The 17,814-nt window shown below is 47.4% G+C and overlaps 1 protein-coding gene across 1 annotated transcript in view; it reads right to left on the reverse strand.

The window, feature by feature from the left end:
* Positions 1-17,814, reverse strand: part of MRPL24 (mitochondrial ribosomal protein L24) — a 141,492-nt gene that overhangs the window by 94,067 nt on the left and 29,611 nt on the right. The window contains exon 2 of the mRNA XM_078666422.1: positions 12,379-12,563. Within this exon, the coding sequence (XP_078522548.1) occupies positions 12,379-12,561 (183 nt within the window). The 5' untranslated portion in view covers positions 12,562-12,563. The remainder of the gene's footprint in view (positions 1-12,378; positions 12,564-17,814) is intronic.

The following is a 17,814-nucleotide window of genomic DNA, read 5'->3' on the forward strand; positions in this document are numbered from 1 at the left end:
GACTGATAAGTGAAGTGAAGATTTTATATTAAAAAGTGGAAACCATATGTAAACCATTTAGGCACTTGACTTCCTCAGGCTGGGGGTATGAATGGCAGATGCATGGGATTTTGTAAATGCATGTATGATTGAAAAATAACAGGCAGAGAAGTGTGTTTAACGCTGTTCTAAAGGAATAAAATTGTGACTTTACATGGAATGCACATGCTATTAGCTTAAGGGATAAACCATGAAATTCACTTTGTAGTTGAAAGGTAGAGATGCTGTCATAGGGACGAGAGGGAGCACATGTGAGAGTAAAATTCAAGAAACCTTGTTTAATAATATGCAAACGAACATTAGATACGTTACGTGATAGCATTTTGAAGCGCTGACCTCAGCGTCACTTTTGGAATTAAAATAGATTAGATTACCAATTTGTGATTTTTTTGGACTGAGGTGTGATTTTGGCTTTAAGTAGGACATCCTCGGTGTAAATCGGGTGAGGTTGCGAAAAAGAATTGATTTTGAGAAACTGAACCTTTAGGCTTCCTTTGAAGAAAAAAAATTGATTTTAACCGCATGCGTGCGGCATGATTTCCGCCCGTACGCTGGATTTTGCGGATTCGCATGTTACGTGACGAGCTGGGCTCATCATGAGCGTGCGAGGAGGCTACCTCATGACGAGCCCAGCTCGTCATGAGCGTTGAAGGGGTTAAGCGAACCAGGGATTTTTATAGTAGATCTATAAGCACCTATACAACTTATGTTATGTTATGTTATAAACAGTTTTGTAACGCGCTCAATTACTCAGGAGTATCCTGGCGCGGTCACGTGGGGGAAGGGAGAAACCAGAAGTGTAAGCAGAAAACAGAAAGGGGGGAATCAGATTGTTGTATTGAAGAGATGAGTTTTTAAAGCTTTTTTTAAAAAGAACAATGTCCTGAATGGCATGAAGGTGTAGAGGGAGTGCGTTCCAGGCTCTAGCCGCTGTTACAGAAATAGACTGTCCCCCCAGCCGAGCACGCTGGAATCGGGGAAGGACCATTCAACACTGGCTGACTGATCTAAGGCAACGTGTGGGGTCATACATTGAGAAAAGTTTCCTTAGATACAGTGGCCCTTGATTGTGCGTCGCTCTGAAGGAGAGAACCAGGGATTTAAACAGAATCCGCTGTGCCACCGGCAACCAATGTAGGCTACGCAGATGATGGCGGACGCTAGACCTCCGAGGGATGTTTAAAGAGGAGCCTAGCTACCGCGTTCTGAATAACCTGAAGACGTTTAATCAGGTAGGTTGCAATGCCACTAAACAGAGCATTGGCATAGTCTAGCCGAGAAAGAATAAGGGCACGTGACACCGTCTCTTTAGCTTCCCTCGGAAGTAAAGGGAAAAATCTGCGTAGGGCTTTTAAAGTGCCAAAACAGACACCCGTAATTTTTTTATATGGTCTTCAAATTTGAGATTTTCGCTAAACCATACACCCAGATTTTTTGCCGGCCCACCCATGGATTTGGGGCAGGGGGCATCCGGTGGCCATAAAAGTTCTCTGAAGTTACTGGGAAAGCACCGTATAGGAGGACTTCGGATTTTTCCTCATTGCACTTCAATTGGGCAAGTGCAAGCCAACGAAATACTGAAGAAAGACCGAACTGGACAGCAGAAGTGTCCAGATTGTCACCTGGCCAGGTAAACAAAAGCTGGGTGTCGTCAGCATAGGCAATTGTTTTTGCCCCTAATTGCTCCGCCAGGTAGATCAGAGGAGTCAAGTAAACATTGAACAACAGGGGGCTAAGGGTAGACCCCTGAGGCACCCCAGTAGAAAGTATCCTAGGCGAGGACGCATGAGGCGGTATCCACACCTGCTGGGTCCGATTATTTAGAAATGACGTCAGCCACTCTAAAGCGGAGCCAGTAATGCCAATGGCAAACAGCCTGGCGAGGAGAAGCTCATGGGGCACAGTGTCGAAGGCGGCAGAGAGATCCAACAAAATCAAGACCGCTCTGCCGCCTCCGTCCAAGCACTCCCGAATAGCCTCTGACATTTCAACCAGAGCTGTTGCAGTGCTGTAAGCCGCCCGAAACCCAGATTGGGCCGGGTGCAAGGCATTGGAGGTCTCCACAAAAGTTGTCCAGTTGGCGAAATGCCATCTTTTCACAGACCTTAGCTAGCGCCGGCAACAGAGAAATGGGCCGGTAGCTTGACGGAGCAGATGGATCCATCCCGGATTTCTTTAGAAGCGGCAGTAATTTAGCCTGCTTCCAGCAGATTGGAACTGTCGCAGTTAGAAAGGAGAGGTTAACAATCTGAGTAACCTCTGCGCATACTGTCTCTGCCACTCCTCCCAATACTCGAGCCGGACACGGATCGGTTGGGGACCCAGACTTCATGGACCTCAAAACAGCCAGAATGTCCACTTCTGCGGAGGGAGGGAATCCCTCAAACTAGCAAGTAGCAAGTTTAGACACAGGCAGAGAAGGCAAAGCGGGCGAAGTCCTTTGGTCAAGGCAGACAGTAAGCAGACCATCCTGAATTTTCACAATTTTGTCTATAAAGGAGGGGGACAGCTCATCGCACCACTGTTCTGGCAACAGAGGTTGTTCAGCACACGGAGAAAGGAAACTTTTTACAATAGAAAAAATGTATTTGCTATTATTATTAGCCTTCGCAATTCTTCCAGCATAATAGCTGCCCTTTGCTGTCCTAATCGCAGCATAATATTCTCTCTGGGCATCTCGCAGAGCTGTTTTCGCAGCCGGCCGATAGCCCTGTCTCCAGTGCCGTTCAAGTTTTTTACAGCCCAATTTCATTTCACGCAAAGCGTGAGAAAACCATGGCTTTGAGGGAGGAGAGTGAAACGAGGGAGCTGACCTGGGCAATAATCGTCTGAAACCTGCTGCTAGCCAAAGACGCTGACGAGCGCTTCCTCTTCTGGGCACTTGGTCCCCCCCGCCGCCGCCTACACCTCGCGGCCGCCGAGCGGGGGGACTACATCCCCCAGAGTTCCCGGCGACCCCGCCCACACACGCCGGTTGACGCGCACGGAGGCGCTCAAATCACCGGCGCTTCCCCCGTGTCACGGGAGCGCGCGGGAGTGCCTGGGGCTAAGCCCGGGCAAAGGGCGGGCCCTCTGTGGCCCTCAGAGGCACGAAAAGGCCAGGCTAGGCCACCCCCCTGATACCTTCCGTTCGGAGACGATAAGGTACTGTTTCCAGTTTGACATTCTTTGACATTCTAGCATATATTATTGCGCTGATGAGATCAGTCCGTCGAATTGTTGTCGCTGAATGATATTCATACCCCATTGTACCTCCACCATTAACTGAACTTCACCTGAGCTAAACCCTGCAAGACCGCTCAGCCACCAGACAGCCTTTAATAGACTGCAGCAAATATGGGGAAGAAACTGGTACCTGATCCCACTGAGCCACTTAACACCTTAGACTCTTATTTAGTACAAGTGGTCAGCAAGATTAACAATGAGAGAAGGCAATCCCTAGGTTTGAGCCAATCGCCAATTCTGCCTCCAGAAAGCCCTTCCACTAGCGTTTTAAGCACAGCGACACCTGATATACCACTAGAAACCCCCCCTACAAATATAGCAGACTCTATTCCTCAAGATAATGGCAATGAGGTTGATGACTCTGATCCACTAATAGATCTAATAGATCTATCAGTTAACACTGTTGCTGATTCCAACCACCAGATAGCCATAGTGGATGAAGTCCTATCACCCCTGCAGCCTGCAATATGGGCTGTTAGAGCCTGCAGAAAATTCCCAGCTAAGCGGGGGGGGGAAACAACAAGGTAGGAAAAAGCCCGCCACCCCACCTCCAAGACGTGAAGGGAAAAATGCGGAGCTCGACATTGATGTAGAGTCAAGACGCATTATTGACGATGACCTATTTAATAGGATACAAGATATGATAGACATTAAAATCAGGACTATAATTAAGCCCCTGATCGGGAAACTGGACAAACTAACATCTGAGGTTAAAAAGTTGGGCGGGGTACACAGCAAGTTGGCTGAAGAGGTGGAGAACTTATCCTCCCTTGTTACAAATTTGGTGGCTTCGGATGTGGTGGTCACCCCAACCGAAAGCAATCCACAGCCCACCCTACAAGGGCAGCTGCTACCATCTCCATCACTACCTGTACCTAGACAGGAAGCAGAAGCTGGAGATCCCCCCACCAGCACAACTGCTGTTACAGCGGAACCGCAACAAGAGGATGTCTCAGCCCAATTCATCTTGGAAGCCTCCCCAGTAGTACTCGTACTGGCAAACGTTCCTGTTCTATCACAAGACAAAACAGAGTCCAATCAAGGTTTGAAAGATAAAGCGCTACATTGGCTCACTAATAACATGCACATGGCACATCAAGGGTTTGATAAACTGGCAGGGGACATCGTTATGACCAGGAGGGTACCTTGGATTGGGAGCAAGCCAAAAAAGTTTAAGGGGGATTGTGTAATCTTAAACTTTGCCAATGCGGAGGTCCTCCCAGACATTCTGATCAATATTTTTCCACCCCAACGTCGCAGTGGTTCCATAATTCCCCTCACCCTTAAATTTTTTTATAGTGAGACTCAGCTTGCCACCTTCCCCAACATCCCCAGATATAAGTGACCTACTAACATTATTAGCTGGGGAGGGGGCACCAGACCTCGATATTCTAACGATCGTTTCCAGTCCACAACCAACTTTGAGACAGGAAGATTCAATTACCCGAATGAGCTAAACACCAGGCCTGCCATGCCACATGAGCCTAGTATAAATGGTTGCGGTCCTGGTTTCCCGGGTTATGATCATAGTGGTCGGGGCAATAGGTTTACACATCGGATGAGAAAGGATCAGCTTTTGATACGTCCAAATACGCCACAACCCATGTGGAACACAGCAGTTTTTGGACAGGGTCAGGTAGCTACTCCCTTTGAGTGGGGATTTGGAACGGGAAATAGGTATGGCCCCTAATCCGATCTAAATACCTGTGATTGACTTAAAGTAGGAGTCGATTCAGAAAGTGAGGCTCTGAATATGCCATCATTAAAAAGTGGTCGACATAACATTATCGATCACCTCAGTAAACTTACTCATAAGGAAGCATCAGAGTCTCAAGAGTCGTCAAATCTTGACCACCCCCCGATTCCATATCGAATGGAGGCTTGCGCTATGCCGAGCCCGATCAGTGAGAATACACAGAGCCTCTCTCAAGTGGAATTTAATGAGGGATCATTAACGCAACGAATAGCTGAAGGGGACTTGGAGGGGGTAAATGAACCTAGGATACCCACTGACTCCTGCAAGATCATAAGTTGGAACGTAGCAGGCTTAAATGCAAAACGTCAGGATAATGCCGGGTTGAGCTTTGTCTCAAACCATCACATTATCGCCCTGCAAGAAACTTGGGACACAACCGCCAATCTTTGGTGGGATGGGTTCACCAGTTTCACTAAACCTGCAGTTCCTAGTCGAGTGGGTAGAGCTAAAGGCGGCTTGGTAATTTTGTTTTCCTTAGACCTAAAAGGAAGTTACAGGCAGATTAGCACTGACTCTGATAACATCTTAATGGTTGAAAGGGTGATCAATAATACTAGCAGGACCTTATATGTCAACTTTTATAACTCTGGGAATAGCGATTACAGAGGTTGCAACATCGCTAACCTAGACAGCATTTTAAACACAGTATCTCAGAATATCAAGTTTGTTTTTGAGTTTATTTTATTAGGCGATTTTAATATCCATTTATGTAACCTAGCCTGTAAGGGAAGTAGCGATAATGAGGATGACGATGCGGCCTTACAGGGACCTCACTTTGAACATTCCGCAGAGGGGCAGGAGCTTGAAGAACTACTTGCTAACTATGATCTGTTCGAACCTGATTGGGGCCCGAGAACGCCAACCTTCACTGGCACCCAACATGGAACAGTGATAGATTACATTTTCGTCTCACAAGGCATTCTAAGTCGGACCACGGATTATCGTACAGTTTTAACACATTATAGCGACCATAACCCCGTATTACTCGAAGTGGCCTGGGGAGCTCAGATGGGGGCACCCCCAATAACAGTAAAACTTGCACATCCCCTGAGGACCACTGATCAAGATAGACGAGTGAAATGGGCCAAAGTGATCCCGGGAAATTTCTACGCAAAAAACTTCCCTAAAATTAAAGACAATGTAGAGTTCTGTAAAAAAACTGGCGCCCAAGGAAAAAAAATAGTAGCAGCATATGAGGCAATATGTGGCCAGGTGTCAAAGGATCTTTTAACCAAGCCAAAAAAGGGAACCCCAGGAAACAAGCGTTGGTTTGACTCTGCATGTTCGAATGCCCATAGAGAACTGCTGGTAGCCCTAAAAAATGTTCCTAGGGTTAAAGATGATATCTCTAGACTAAGGAAAAATTATAAGGCAGTCATAAAGAATCGCAAGGACACCATCAAACGCGAATCATGGGAAAATCTCCTTTCAGCGGCAGTGTTGAAGGATAGCAGGAGATTTTGGGAGATCATTAAACAGCCCCTATTCTCTGAAGACAAAAATGCACCCATGGACTGCGTGATTACCGATGAAAAATGGCTGTCTCGTTTTAAAAACGTCTATGGGGGTGAGGAAGAAGGAAACAAAGAGGTCCCACTGCCCATTGTAGCTGTACACCCTATCATCTTTAATCCTCAAGAAGTGGAAAAAGCTCTATTGGCAACTACAAAACATAAGGCACCTGGCCCTGACGGAGTCCCCGCTGACTTTTTTATGTACTCACCAAATCTGTGGGCGGAGGTTATGTCAAAGGTGTTTAACGCAGTTAATGGTAATCCAGTCCCTGCCTCGTGGGCCATATCCACCATTGTCCCTATTTTCAAAAACAAAGGCCAGCGAGACGATCCCGCGTGTTATAGGCCCATATCTCTTTTGGACTCAACCATAAAAATCTTGGGTAGAGTACTTTTATTCAGATTGAGGGAGAATGTTGAGAGTTGTGGTGGGCTGTCTGAACTACAATATGGCTTTAGAGAGAGAAAAGGGACCATTGAACAATGTATCAATCTGCATTTACTTATCTCTAAATACACTGTGGCCAAGGAGGGTTCCGTGTTTCTTGCATTCATGGACCTCTCCTCGGCCTTCGACTTGGTCAATAGGACAAAACTGTGGTTGATCTTGTTGGAGATGGGTATCGACGAAGCCTTGGTCGCGTTCATGGCCACCTTGCATCAGGAGCTTTTTGCTGCAGTTAGAGTGTCAAATAATGGCAGATGTACCCCACTGTTTAAATCTTTAAAGGGGGTACGGCAAGGCTGTATTTTAGCCCCCTTGCTTTTTACCATCTACATCAATGGCCTGGGGGCACATCTGCGGGGCCAGGAAGCTGACGTCCCGCGTGCAGGAGGTGCCCAAATCCCGGCACTCCTGTATGCGGACGACGCTGTGTTGATTGCTCGTACCGGCGTTGGCCTCCAGCTCCTTCTGGACGCCTTCTGTTCTTTTATGGATAATTTGGACCTTATGGTTAATGTCTCTAAGTCACACACGATGGTAATGGGGCGTGAGTGTACAAAAAAAAAGACATAAAACATTCTTTTGCAGGGGGGTCCCCATCTCTAAGGTAACTACACTCCCCTACTTGGGCGTATTGTTCCACCAGAAAGGATCGTGGGGCCCACAGATAAGAGCAAAGAGGCTGGCCGTAATCAGATCATCCTCAGCGCTCCTGGGTTTCGCTGGCAAGTTAGGAGCTAGGCCCATGGAAGCTCTTTTAAAAATCTATAAGTGTAAGCCTGTGGCTATTGCACTATATGGGTCCCCTTTGTGGGGGTATGTAAATCTTGACCCTATTCAGAGAGCAGAAAATAGATTCATTAGAGCCCTGCTCTCTGTACCACAGTCAACCCCAACTTATTCTATTCACAAAGAGGTGGGCTTACCCTATCTGTCAGATACATTGAGTCTAGCCCCCCTGACCCTGTGGTTGAAAATGTGGTTGAACGAAGATCTCCCTTTGAACCATAAAATTCTACATGATGTCTTATCGCTTGACAAATACAGCAGCATTCCATGGCTGGCCTATTTAGTCAAATCATTTACAGATTTGGGTCGTCCGGAACTTTTTTCATCCCCAGAGAAAATTAGGGCTCAGGACATAGACTATATAAAAAAGTCATTTAGGGAAAGGAAGGAAGCGCGCCGCGAGGAAGACGAACTGTTGAAACCAGCAGTAAGGGCACACAGCCTTTTGGTTAGCGCATCCTCACTTGCACCCTATCTTAGCTTCGTTACATTCCCTTATCACAGGTTTTTATTAACTAAGTTTAGGTTTAACCTGTTACATTTTTATTTAGGTTCTTTTAAGAGCTGGCAGAAGCCAGACTTAGCCCCTCCCTGTAGCTGCGACCACTTTTCCGTGCAGGATACAATGCATTTTGTCATGTTTTGTAGCTTGTACCAAGAGCAGAGGAAAAAATATTTGCTTCCCATTTTGAAAGAAGCCGGCTTCACACAGGTGCGCCCGGCGCTGCTCTTCCTACAACTTCTGTCAAATCCTGGCATTACTTTCTGCACTGCTAACTTTTTGGTGGCCGCTGCAAGGGCGAAAGCTGTCGGCCAAATTTCGCCTCAAAACTAATGGTTCTACTATGTTCTTTTTTACATGAAATGTAAATCTATTTTAACTATGTATATAACTTTTTAAATGTACATTTAGATTGTTGCTTTTAGGAAAACGTAGGAATAAGTATTGCATGTTATGTTTTTATTGTTTTTTGTTTCTTTGTATGACTTGGAATAAGTCGAATAAAGATATTCTGACTGACTGACTGAGGGGGAGAAACGCTTTCTGAGAACAGATCCCTGATTCACAGAGGATGCAGACTCCCTCTCAATCCATGCGTTAAAGCTCATCACGGCCTCGCCCACCTCAGAGCCCAGTAAGGGTCGGTCCCGGGATAGGGTATCTGAAAGTGTAGATAAGTTAATCTTCTAGGGGTGTGCATTAGGAGGAGTAGCACAAGCCCCTGCAGGTTTATCCAGAGACCAAGAGAACCTAATTAGCTCATGATCAGACCATGTCACACTTTCAGGGCAAGACATAGAGATATTAAAATTGGAGCAAACTAAATCAAGTAAATGCCCCCCAGCATGCGTAGGTGACTCAACCCATTGTTTAAGTTGAGCAAGATTCAAGGCATCAGCTAGGCACCGTGCCTCCGTAGAATCTGGTACAAAAGGGGGTGGTGATGGACGGAGCATCTGAATCAATCAAACACTCACACCCAGTCAAAAGATCTGGGTTGAATCCACCACCGTTCTTTAGCCCACTCTGCCACCCCAGTTCAGACATGGCTATATGCAAATCAGTCTGACCCTGTGCCTCATGGGAACAGTCCAGCCCGAACTGCCAAGCCATGTCTTCCCTGGACTGGAAACAAGCTTCCGAGGACCGGTTTCTGGCATTCCAGCCGTCTTCAGCCCGGCTTGCTTGAATCCAGTGGCAAAGTGAGCAAGGGACTCACGTCTGAGCATACCCTGCCACACTTATGGCGGCCAAAAGCGGTACAAAAGGGGGTGGTGATGGACGGAGCATCTGAATCAATCAAACACTCACACCCAGTCAAAAGATCTGGGTTGAATCCATCACCGTTCTTTAGCCCACTCTGCCACCCCAGTTCAGACATGGCTATATGCAAATCAGTCTGACCCTGTGCCTCATGGGAACAGTCCAGCCCGAACTGCCAAGCCATGTCTTCCCTGGACCGGAAACAAGCTTCCGAGGACCGGTTTCTGGCATTCCAGCCGTCTTCAGCCTGGCTTGCTTGAAACCAGTGGCAAAGTGAGCAAGGGACTCACGTCTAAGCATACCCTGCCACACTTATGGCGGCCAAAAGCGGTACAAAAGGGGAATCTGGGGCGTCCACATGGATATTAAAATCCCCTAGGAGGAGAAACTTCAAAAATCTCAGTGCACGAGGCACAATTACATCCTCCAAGGCATTGATAAACTGCCCTGAGTATCCAGGAGGCCGATACACCAATGTACCTCCTAACATGAAATGAGGATTTAACACAAGGGAAAAATGGAGCACCTCCCCTTCGCCCAGGTCGCCAGAGGGCTCATAAGAAAAAGTCCATTTATCCCTATATATCACGGCAACACAGCCTCCCCTTCCTACCGAGCGGTCCGCCCTCGTGATTTTAAAGCCCCTGGGGATGGCAAGCTCCAACACTGGGGCGCAGGACCCATTAAGCCATGTCTCAGTTATGAAAAGCAGGTCCAGATGGTTATCTACCAGAAGCCCAAAAACATCAGCTGCATGCTAAACCAGGGACCGGGCATTGATAAGCCCTGCTGAGATCGTGGTATGGTTAACGCTTTCCGGGGCGGAACTCATAGTAGTGGGATGGAAACAGAAATGGCAGGCTGGGCATATCCTAATGATACAATCAGCAACTACCCAAGGGCTGCCCCTTCCACACTTAGCTGTATTTAGTGCCAATAACTTGTTGTGACCATACCCTCTCTTGCCGGCTCTCCGCTGAGAAAGTAGATGGGCAGGGGGGCTGGCGCTGAGCGCGTCCGAAGCACGGACGGGCACAGACGGGCCCTCTTTTGGCGCTCCTACCGATCTACACTCCGAAAGGATACTAAAGCATGATGATTGAATCCATGAAATATATCTAGACTATATAGGTAAGTAATCTGTAGAGAGACCGATCATTTACAAGACATGGGGGCAGAATGCAAGACTGCTAATAAGGAGTGCAATATAATAGCTATAGTAATTTAGAAATCTTTTCACGTACAGGAAAGGAAATGAGTAAACATTAGAGAACACCCTTAGAATTTGAGAACGTGATAATCAAGAAACTGCAAAACTCTATTGGCACCCTTACTTTAGCTACTAAGGAGGACTACGTATTGTAACAGTTCATTTCGTATCTAAAAATAAGGTGAGTAGGGACAGTTTTTAGAGACCAAATTAATATTGCAAACTCACAGGACCCACAAGCACAAAGACTCTTAGTTAGTAACAAATATTTCTATAATTATCCTATTGATAGACAATGTACTCCTGAGTATTTCAGAAATATGGTGGTTGGAACACAAAGGCATTTTCAATATTGTCTTCAAACAGCTTTTGAATAAACATAAATTATCTTACATTTTTTCTTTGAGAAGTCAAATGACAATCAAGTATAACCATCAAAGTTCCATAGAAACAATTGTTTGAAGGAAGCCTACGAGACCTTATGTGGCATATAACTTTGAAAGTCACTAATGTGGCAACACTGGGTTTAATGACGTGAATGAGTCTTCATGCAGTGCTTAACTATGAACATCAACAGTCAGGTTTTTTTGTTTAATAGCAAATATCCAAATGCCTATAAATATTGTGATTAAAATTTCCGTAATTTCTTACATTTCAGCCCTGAAGAAGCGGAATGTTATGCTGTGTAACATGTGTTGGCTGAAAAATGTACAGATTAGATTAAACATGATATGTGGGGACTGATTTGAATCAGTTGAAAGTACTTCTCAAACAAATGTGTTATTGTAATCAGTGTATTCGCTGTTAGGAATTATACATACTTGAACTTTTCAAAAATGATTTGAATGAAGAAAGTGAAAAAAATGCTTAAAAACTGAGAAGAAATCACAATGAAATTTGATATATGGATATTGTACGTTAATTTGTAATATTGAAATCTATTTGTCATAACACCCTATGAATAGGATTATTATACCTTCCTACAATGTCCCGATTAAATTGTCTAAACTGGAAGGAGGGACTAGTGATGTATTCCTGTGGAAAAAATATGTACAATAGAACTCCTGCACTTAATTCTGCAATGATACAGCCAGATTCTCCAAATAGGGTCTATTAATGTGTGGAGATTTAAAGAGATGTTTAAACTCCATAAATTTACATGGCTAATATTCTAAAAGACTGCTCGCAAATGGTGTCTTAATTCCGTGCAGGATTGGCTTCTGCACAAGTTTATCTTTTTAAATCATCTTCAAGTTGAGTATTCAACCACAGTAAACAAGGGTGTACACTTGTTGGGGACTATTTTACATATACATGTACCCTCAACAGTGTTAAACGTGAATGTAACACATCAGCTTTTTCATAGTCCCGAATACTGCACTTCTGCTGCTTTATGTGTGCTCCCAGATACGGGAACGGAAACATGGGTATACAGCATTTTGTTAAGGATCCTCCAAAGTTGGCGGCATGTGCTACACCATAGAGTCAGTCCAGGTTGGCTTTTCTTGTCTAAGGCGGAGAGCAAGTCAGTTACAGAGACCCTGGTAAAGATATACTGTTACCACCTTTTACCACTTTTATGGCACAGTAAATCCTTTCGGCGAGCCCAATGTTATTTGACTACACAATACTCACTGTATCACCACGGAAATACTGCCAGTCCTCTTTGGCTATAGGCTCCACAAACACCTTATTGCGCATCTTCCCAGGTGGGTTTTTCCTCTTGGCTGCCAACGTCCAGGGCCGAGACATTCCATAACGATAGTTGGGAGGAAGTTCGACCTTGGCAGCCATAGCCAAAATGGCTGTCAGACGCATTTCTGCAAAAAAAGGCAAGGACATTTGCAATTATTTGGCACCTTCTGCTCTCCAGAAGTGTTCTCTCATCAAACAGTGTTTCAAGGATACATTTGTTCAATCAGGCTAAAGAGTAGTGCCAATTTGTATATATTTAATATAATTCACACAAAGAATATCAATGGCTGAAGAATAAAGTATGCTTGTATTATTCACACATTCAACGGTGACCCGAACGCTCATTTCCTCTTTGACCTGGTCTGCGATCTAGAGAAAGGAGTACCTGATGAGGGAAACTTTAGTGCAAATTATTCAAGCTTATGAAAGTTTCAAATTAGTCAAATAGAATCCAAGGTTAACAATCAATGAGGATCACCACCTTGAAGATGAAGAGGCATATTCCTGCCTAGAACACTCATCTTCATTGAGAGGTTCCACATGTATACCAAGGTTAATTCTCGTGCATTTGTGTTGGAAGATAGGGAAGCGGGGTTGGCCTAACGGCTAAGGCGCTCGACCTCGGACCTGGGGATCTGGGTTCGAGTCTCGGTAACGACGTCAATAACCACCTGTGATTCTGGGCAAATCACTTAATCTCCCCGTGCCTAAAAAAAATGAAAGTGTGTCCTCATGTAACGTAACTGGTGCTATGTAAAGCGCTCTGATAACTGATTCGGTTCGGTTCTAGTTCGCGCTATATAAAACTCCCAAAAAAAAAAAAATAGATGTCTTGACCTCAATATCTAGGTCCCATTTAAAAAGGTTGGTGCCAAGACTAGAAAAAAATGTGTGGGGCAAAGGATGCTGTCTGGGGCACTTGGACAACAAATAGCTTCCAATAAGGTATTTTTTCTTCTAAGGACAGGTATTTAACATATAAATTCCAGTTAGTTAACTTTTTTTTATTTTTCATCTAGTGTCTGAAAGTCATGCTAGTTATTACCTAATAAAAAATTAAAGTAAAGTCATATATATATACACACACACATCACTCTAAATTGTATGGCCCCTGTTAGACCTAGCCGCCTTGGCGTGGGTCTCCTTACATTCCGTCCCCTAGGCCACCCCAGGCCTGTCCCCTTCCTCCAGCCAAAACTCCTGCACGCTCCCTCGAAGCCCACGCCCCATCCCCCGGGCATATGAAACCTATCCGTAGTAAGGACCTGGAGCGTACCCTAGTGTAGAAAAGTCCTGTCCTGAAAGGCCCCTGACTCCCTAACCCCCCCCCCCGTACTCCAGGCCAGGAGCCCCGTGAGATCCTGTGACATCCTGTCCGGCAATAGCATGCCAATGCTAAGTGAGGGGGGTGGAGGAGGTTCAACGAAATGTCCTGTCTTCCCCCAGAGGCCGGCCCCACTGGCTGTCTGGGCAGCCTGCCCCAACGTGACGAGAGCCAGGTGCCATCTGGCAGGAAGCCGGCCCATGAGAACAAGGACATCAAAGAACCGACAGCCGGATCAAAGGATTTCAAAGGGGCAAAGCCCTATAACAGGGGCCCCCTCGCCCAACAGGAGGAGAAGCTTTTGGGAATCCGAGCCCTGCGGACTCTGTCGCGGCTCCTTCGAACGGTACGAGGAGTACCCCCGGTAACCCGATCTCCCCGAGCCCTGCGGACTCTGTCGCGGCTCCGTCGCCCCGTACTAGGAGAACACCCGGTATCCAGACCCACCCGAGCCCTGCTGACTCCGTCGCGGCTCCTTAGTTCACCCCTCCCAATCAACGCGCACCCCACGAACGGTGCCCCTGGCCTTGTGGACCCCAGATCAAACCGGAGAGTACGGCCGTACTCCAGCCTGCACTGTTGGTGCGACTCGACCTCTGCCCGTCTACGCCTGGGAGTACGAGGCGTACTCCGGCCCGCACTGTTGGTGCGACTCGACCTCTGCCCGTCTGCACCTGGGAGTGCGAGGCGTACTCCGGCCCACACGTCTGGTGCGACTCGAACTTGGCCCGCCTGGGAGTACGAGGCGTACTCTGGACCCACACGTCTGGTGCAACTCGAACTTGGCCCACCTGCGCCTGGGAGTACGAGTCATACTCCGGACCCGCACTGCTGGTTCGCAACGGGATTTCCATCCAGGACACGAGTACAATGTGGACTCGCGACTCGACTCTCCCCGCCCAGAGGAATTGCCACTCCGAACTCGTGACCCACGAGCCAGACACCAGCGCACTGCATTGGGACCCCTTCGTACCCCTCGAGGATTGAGAGCCGTGCGCCGGGTACGCCCGCATCCCTTCAACAGCACGCCGCCCACCGGGGGGGGGGGGTGGAGGGGGGGGGGGAAGACTCGTGACACCAACCCGCCTGCAGGGGATTGTGAGTACTGGAGAATCCCCCACACCTATTCCCCGAGCAGACTGTTTCCTGACCCCCCCTCCTCCTGATCTAGTGTACCCCTGGACTTGTCAGAACCTGATACCCGATTGTTTGTAAAGAAGCCTTGTGTTTAACCCCTTACTTACGTGGTGTATTGTCCTTTTGTGGTGGGAACTCACTGTGTGCAACTATCAATGCCTGACTCTTCCACTTGAGAGTCACACTCCAGACGCTCGGAAACGTTCCTGGGAGAGGGAAGCCCTGGAGTAGGTAGGAGTCCATATTTCTACGGCCCCCTTCCAACACTGGAAGCAGCGGAAAGGATCTGAACCAGCTTTGTTAGTTGCAGCACAGTGAGTTATTGAATTACCACCTAGTGAAGTCAAACCCTAACGTAACCCTGAGGCGGTGAGACTAAGCCCTTTCTGACCCAAATATCTCTAGAACTAATTAAAGAAGAGCCTTACCCTCTCGATGACCATGAGTCTTACCAAGCCCAACGAGAACCCGACCTTTCAGGAAGACCAACTAGCCCCTAAGCCAAAAGGCATGTTTTTAAACATCCCTGCACCCTGTGGTAGGCACCTCACGGTGCCTGCCACATGGGGCATGGAGGTTTGTGGGGGGCACCTGTGGTGCCCTCATAGCGGAGGTTGCGGAGGGACAGGGGCCCTGCTAGGTGCCCCCAAAGTCTGTTTCTGACAGCCTTTCAATGGCAGTCGGACTGCAATTGAAAAGCCGTCAGAGAGGCCCATTGGAGCCCGTCGGAACCGCAGCGGTCGGTCCCTCACCCATGCAGTCGGACTGACCGCATTATAATGCAGCAGTCTGATCACTGCTTAAGATGTCGGTGGGACCGACACCGATGTGGTGTTGGTCCCACTGACATCCTAATGAGCCCCCTCATGTTCAATTCTGTGTGCTGACATTAATGTCCGTAGACAGAAGTAGGAATTCATGAACATGCGCCTCCTGCTTTTGCAGCGAGCATGTATTAAGAAATATGACTTTAAAGTTCTTATCTTCATCAGAGCGGATTGCCCTGATGCTTGAAGGGGAGGTCTTGGAGGGCCCCTCTATGAACAAGGGGAGGGTCCAGTTGCAGCTTTGGCAGTGAAAATTATCCCACTTGTCTACTTCAGCAACTGAACATTGACATGAACAAGCACTGGCGTTGCCAATAGGTTTCGCATTTGGAAAGTTCGAGCTATTGGTTTTGTAAATGACATTTTATATTTATATATTGTTATTGACAATGCCAATACTTTTAACTTTAGCATATGTGACACTTTTAGTATTTGTAATGTCACATGTTTTGTATGGACGTGACTTAGATGTATTGATATTACAATAAACAACGGCTTTTAATTTTTTTTACCGCTTCAGCGCGGCTCAGATTCCAGCGCTGTGCTGAACGTTCCATTGAGCCAATGGAACGATGACGGAACGGTTCTGTCATGAGCACAGCTCAACCGTCGCTCATGATGGAACCGTTCTGTCATAAGCATGGAAGGGGTTAAATAATTAATACTTAAATACTTAAATGTTATTGTTTTTTTTTCCCTTCGTGAAGCATTAATCAAGTAATGTCATTGTAAATAAAAAAGTCGTTTACCCCCAGGACATACAGATTCTGGTGTCCAAAGCACCAAATGTGCATGCTATCCCCCATTTGGAAATGGAAAACCTGTGATAGGTGCCATTTATCATGTGTTGAATTCCGAACCTAGAGAACCATCCGATGGTACAGAGCCCCCCTCACGTGCACGAAAAATTTTACGCTGCGCTACAAGGGAAAGAAAGTGTTGTGCTGTTGCTGCCACATATGTAATCCAATGTGTAATTAGCCTCAGTCTAAATAACAGGGGTTACAGGATTGTGAAGGGGGGACTCCGAGGGAGCAGAGCCCATGACCCGATCCCAGCCCCGGGGCGGCCCGCAGAGTGGAGGGAAGGAGAGCTCGGGGTGTCTGTGGAGGTGTACACGGGGTGGGGTGCAGATCAAGAGTGCCCGAGGGCATGGGTTTAAGTACTTCTGAGGGTTCAAAGATGGATTTGTAGTCGGAAGGGCCTAGGACTCTGTGGGGTGAGGGGGTCTGAGAGAGAGCTGTGACGCATGAGAGTCTGGAGGGGGCAGAAGAGTGAGGGGGTCTGAGATGTATGGAGTTTATGAGAGCGGATATGGTTTGAGGGGGTCTTGGGCGGGGTTTGTATAGTGGATATGGTTTGAGGGGGTCTGGGCGGGGTTTGTATAGTGGATATGGTTTGATGGGGTCTGGGGCGGGGTTTGTATAGTGGATATGGTTTGAGGGGGTCTGAGTTGTAAGGAGTTTATGAGAGCGGATATGGTTTGAGGGGGTCTGGGGCGGGGTTTGTGAGGGGATTTGGCGGACAGTAAGGGGGTCTGCAAGGACCGAAGGAGAGGGCGAGCAGCCCGGGACGAGAGAGCTGCAACGTGAGGATGTGGATGACGGGGGGTTGGGGGGGGTCTGAGATGATGAGGAGCGGGGGAGGGGGTCCTGGGGGCTTTGATGTGAGAGATAAATTAGGGGCGGGGTGGACTCTGGCAGGGGAGGGAACATGGCCTGGGGGAATCTGGCTGGGGAGGGGGAGGAGAAATCCAAGTAAGGCTGTGTGCCGGGAGAGAGAGGGGAGGTGCTGGAGCTGGGGAACAGATGGGCGTGAAAGTTAGTATGGAGGGGCTGAAGAGTGAGGGGGTCTGAGATGTATGGAGTTTATGAGAGCGGATATGGTTTGAGGGGGTCTGGGGCGGGGTTTGTATAGTGGATATGGTTTGAGGGGGTCTGGGGCGAGGTTTGTATAGTGGATATGGTTTGAGGGGGTCTGGGGCGGGGTTTGTATAGTGGATATGGTTTGAGGGGGTCTGAGTTGTATGGAGTTTATGAGAGCGGATATGGTTTGAGGGAGTCTGGCGTCAACGTTAAGACTGTCCGA

This window comes from Lissotriton helveticus, chromosome 11 (genome assembly GCF_964261635.1).
Source record: "Lissotriton helveticus chromosome 11, aLisHel1.1, whole genome shotgun sequence".
NCBI classification, from domain to species: Eukaryota; Metazoa; Chordata; class Amphibia; order Caudata; family Salamandridae; genus Lissotriton; species Lissotriton helveticus.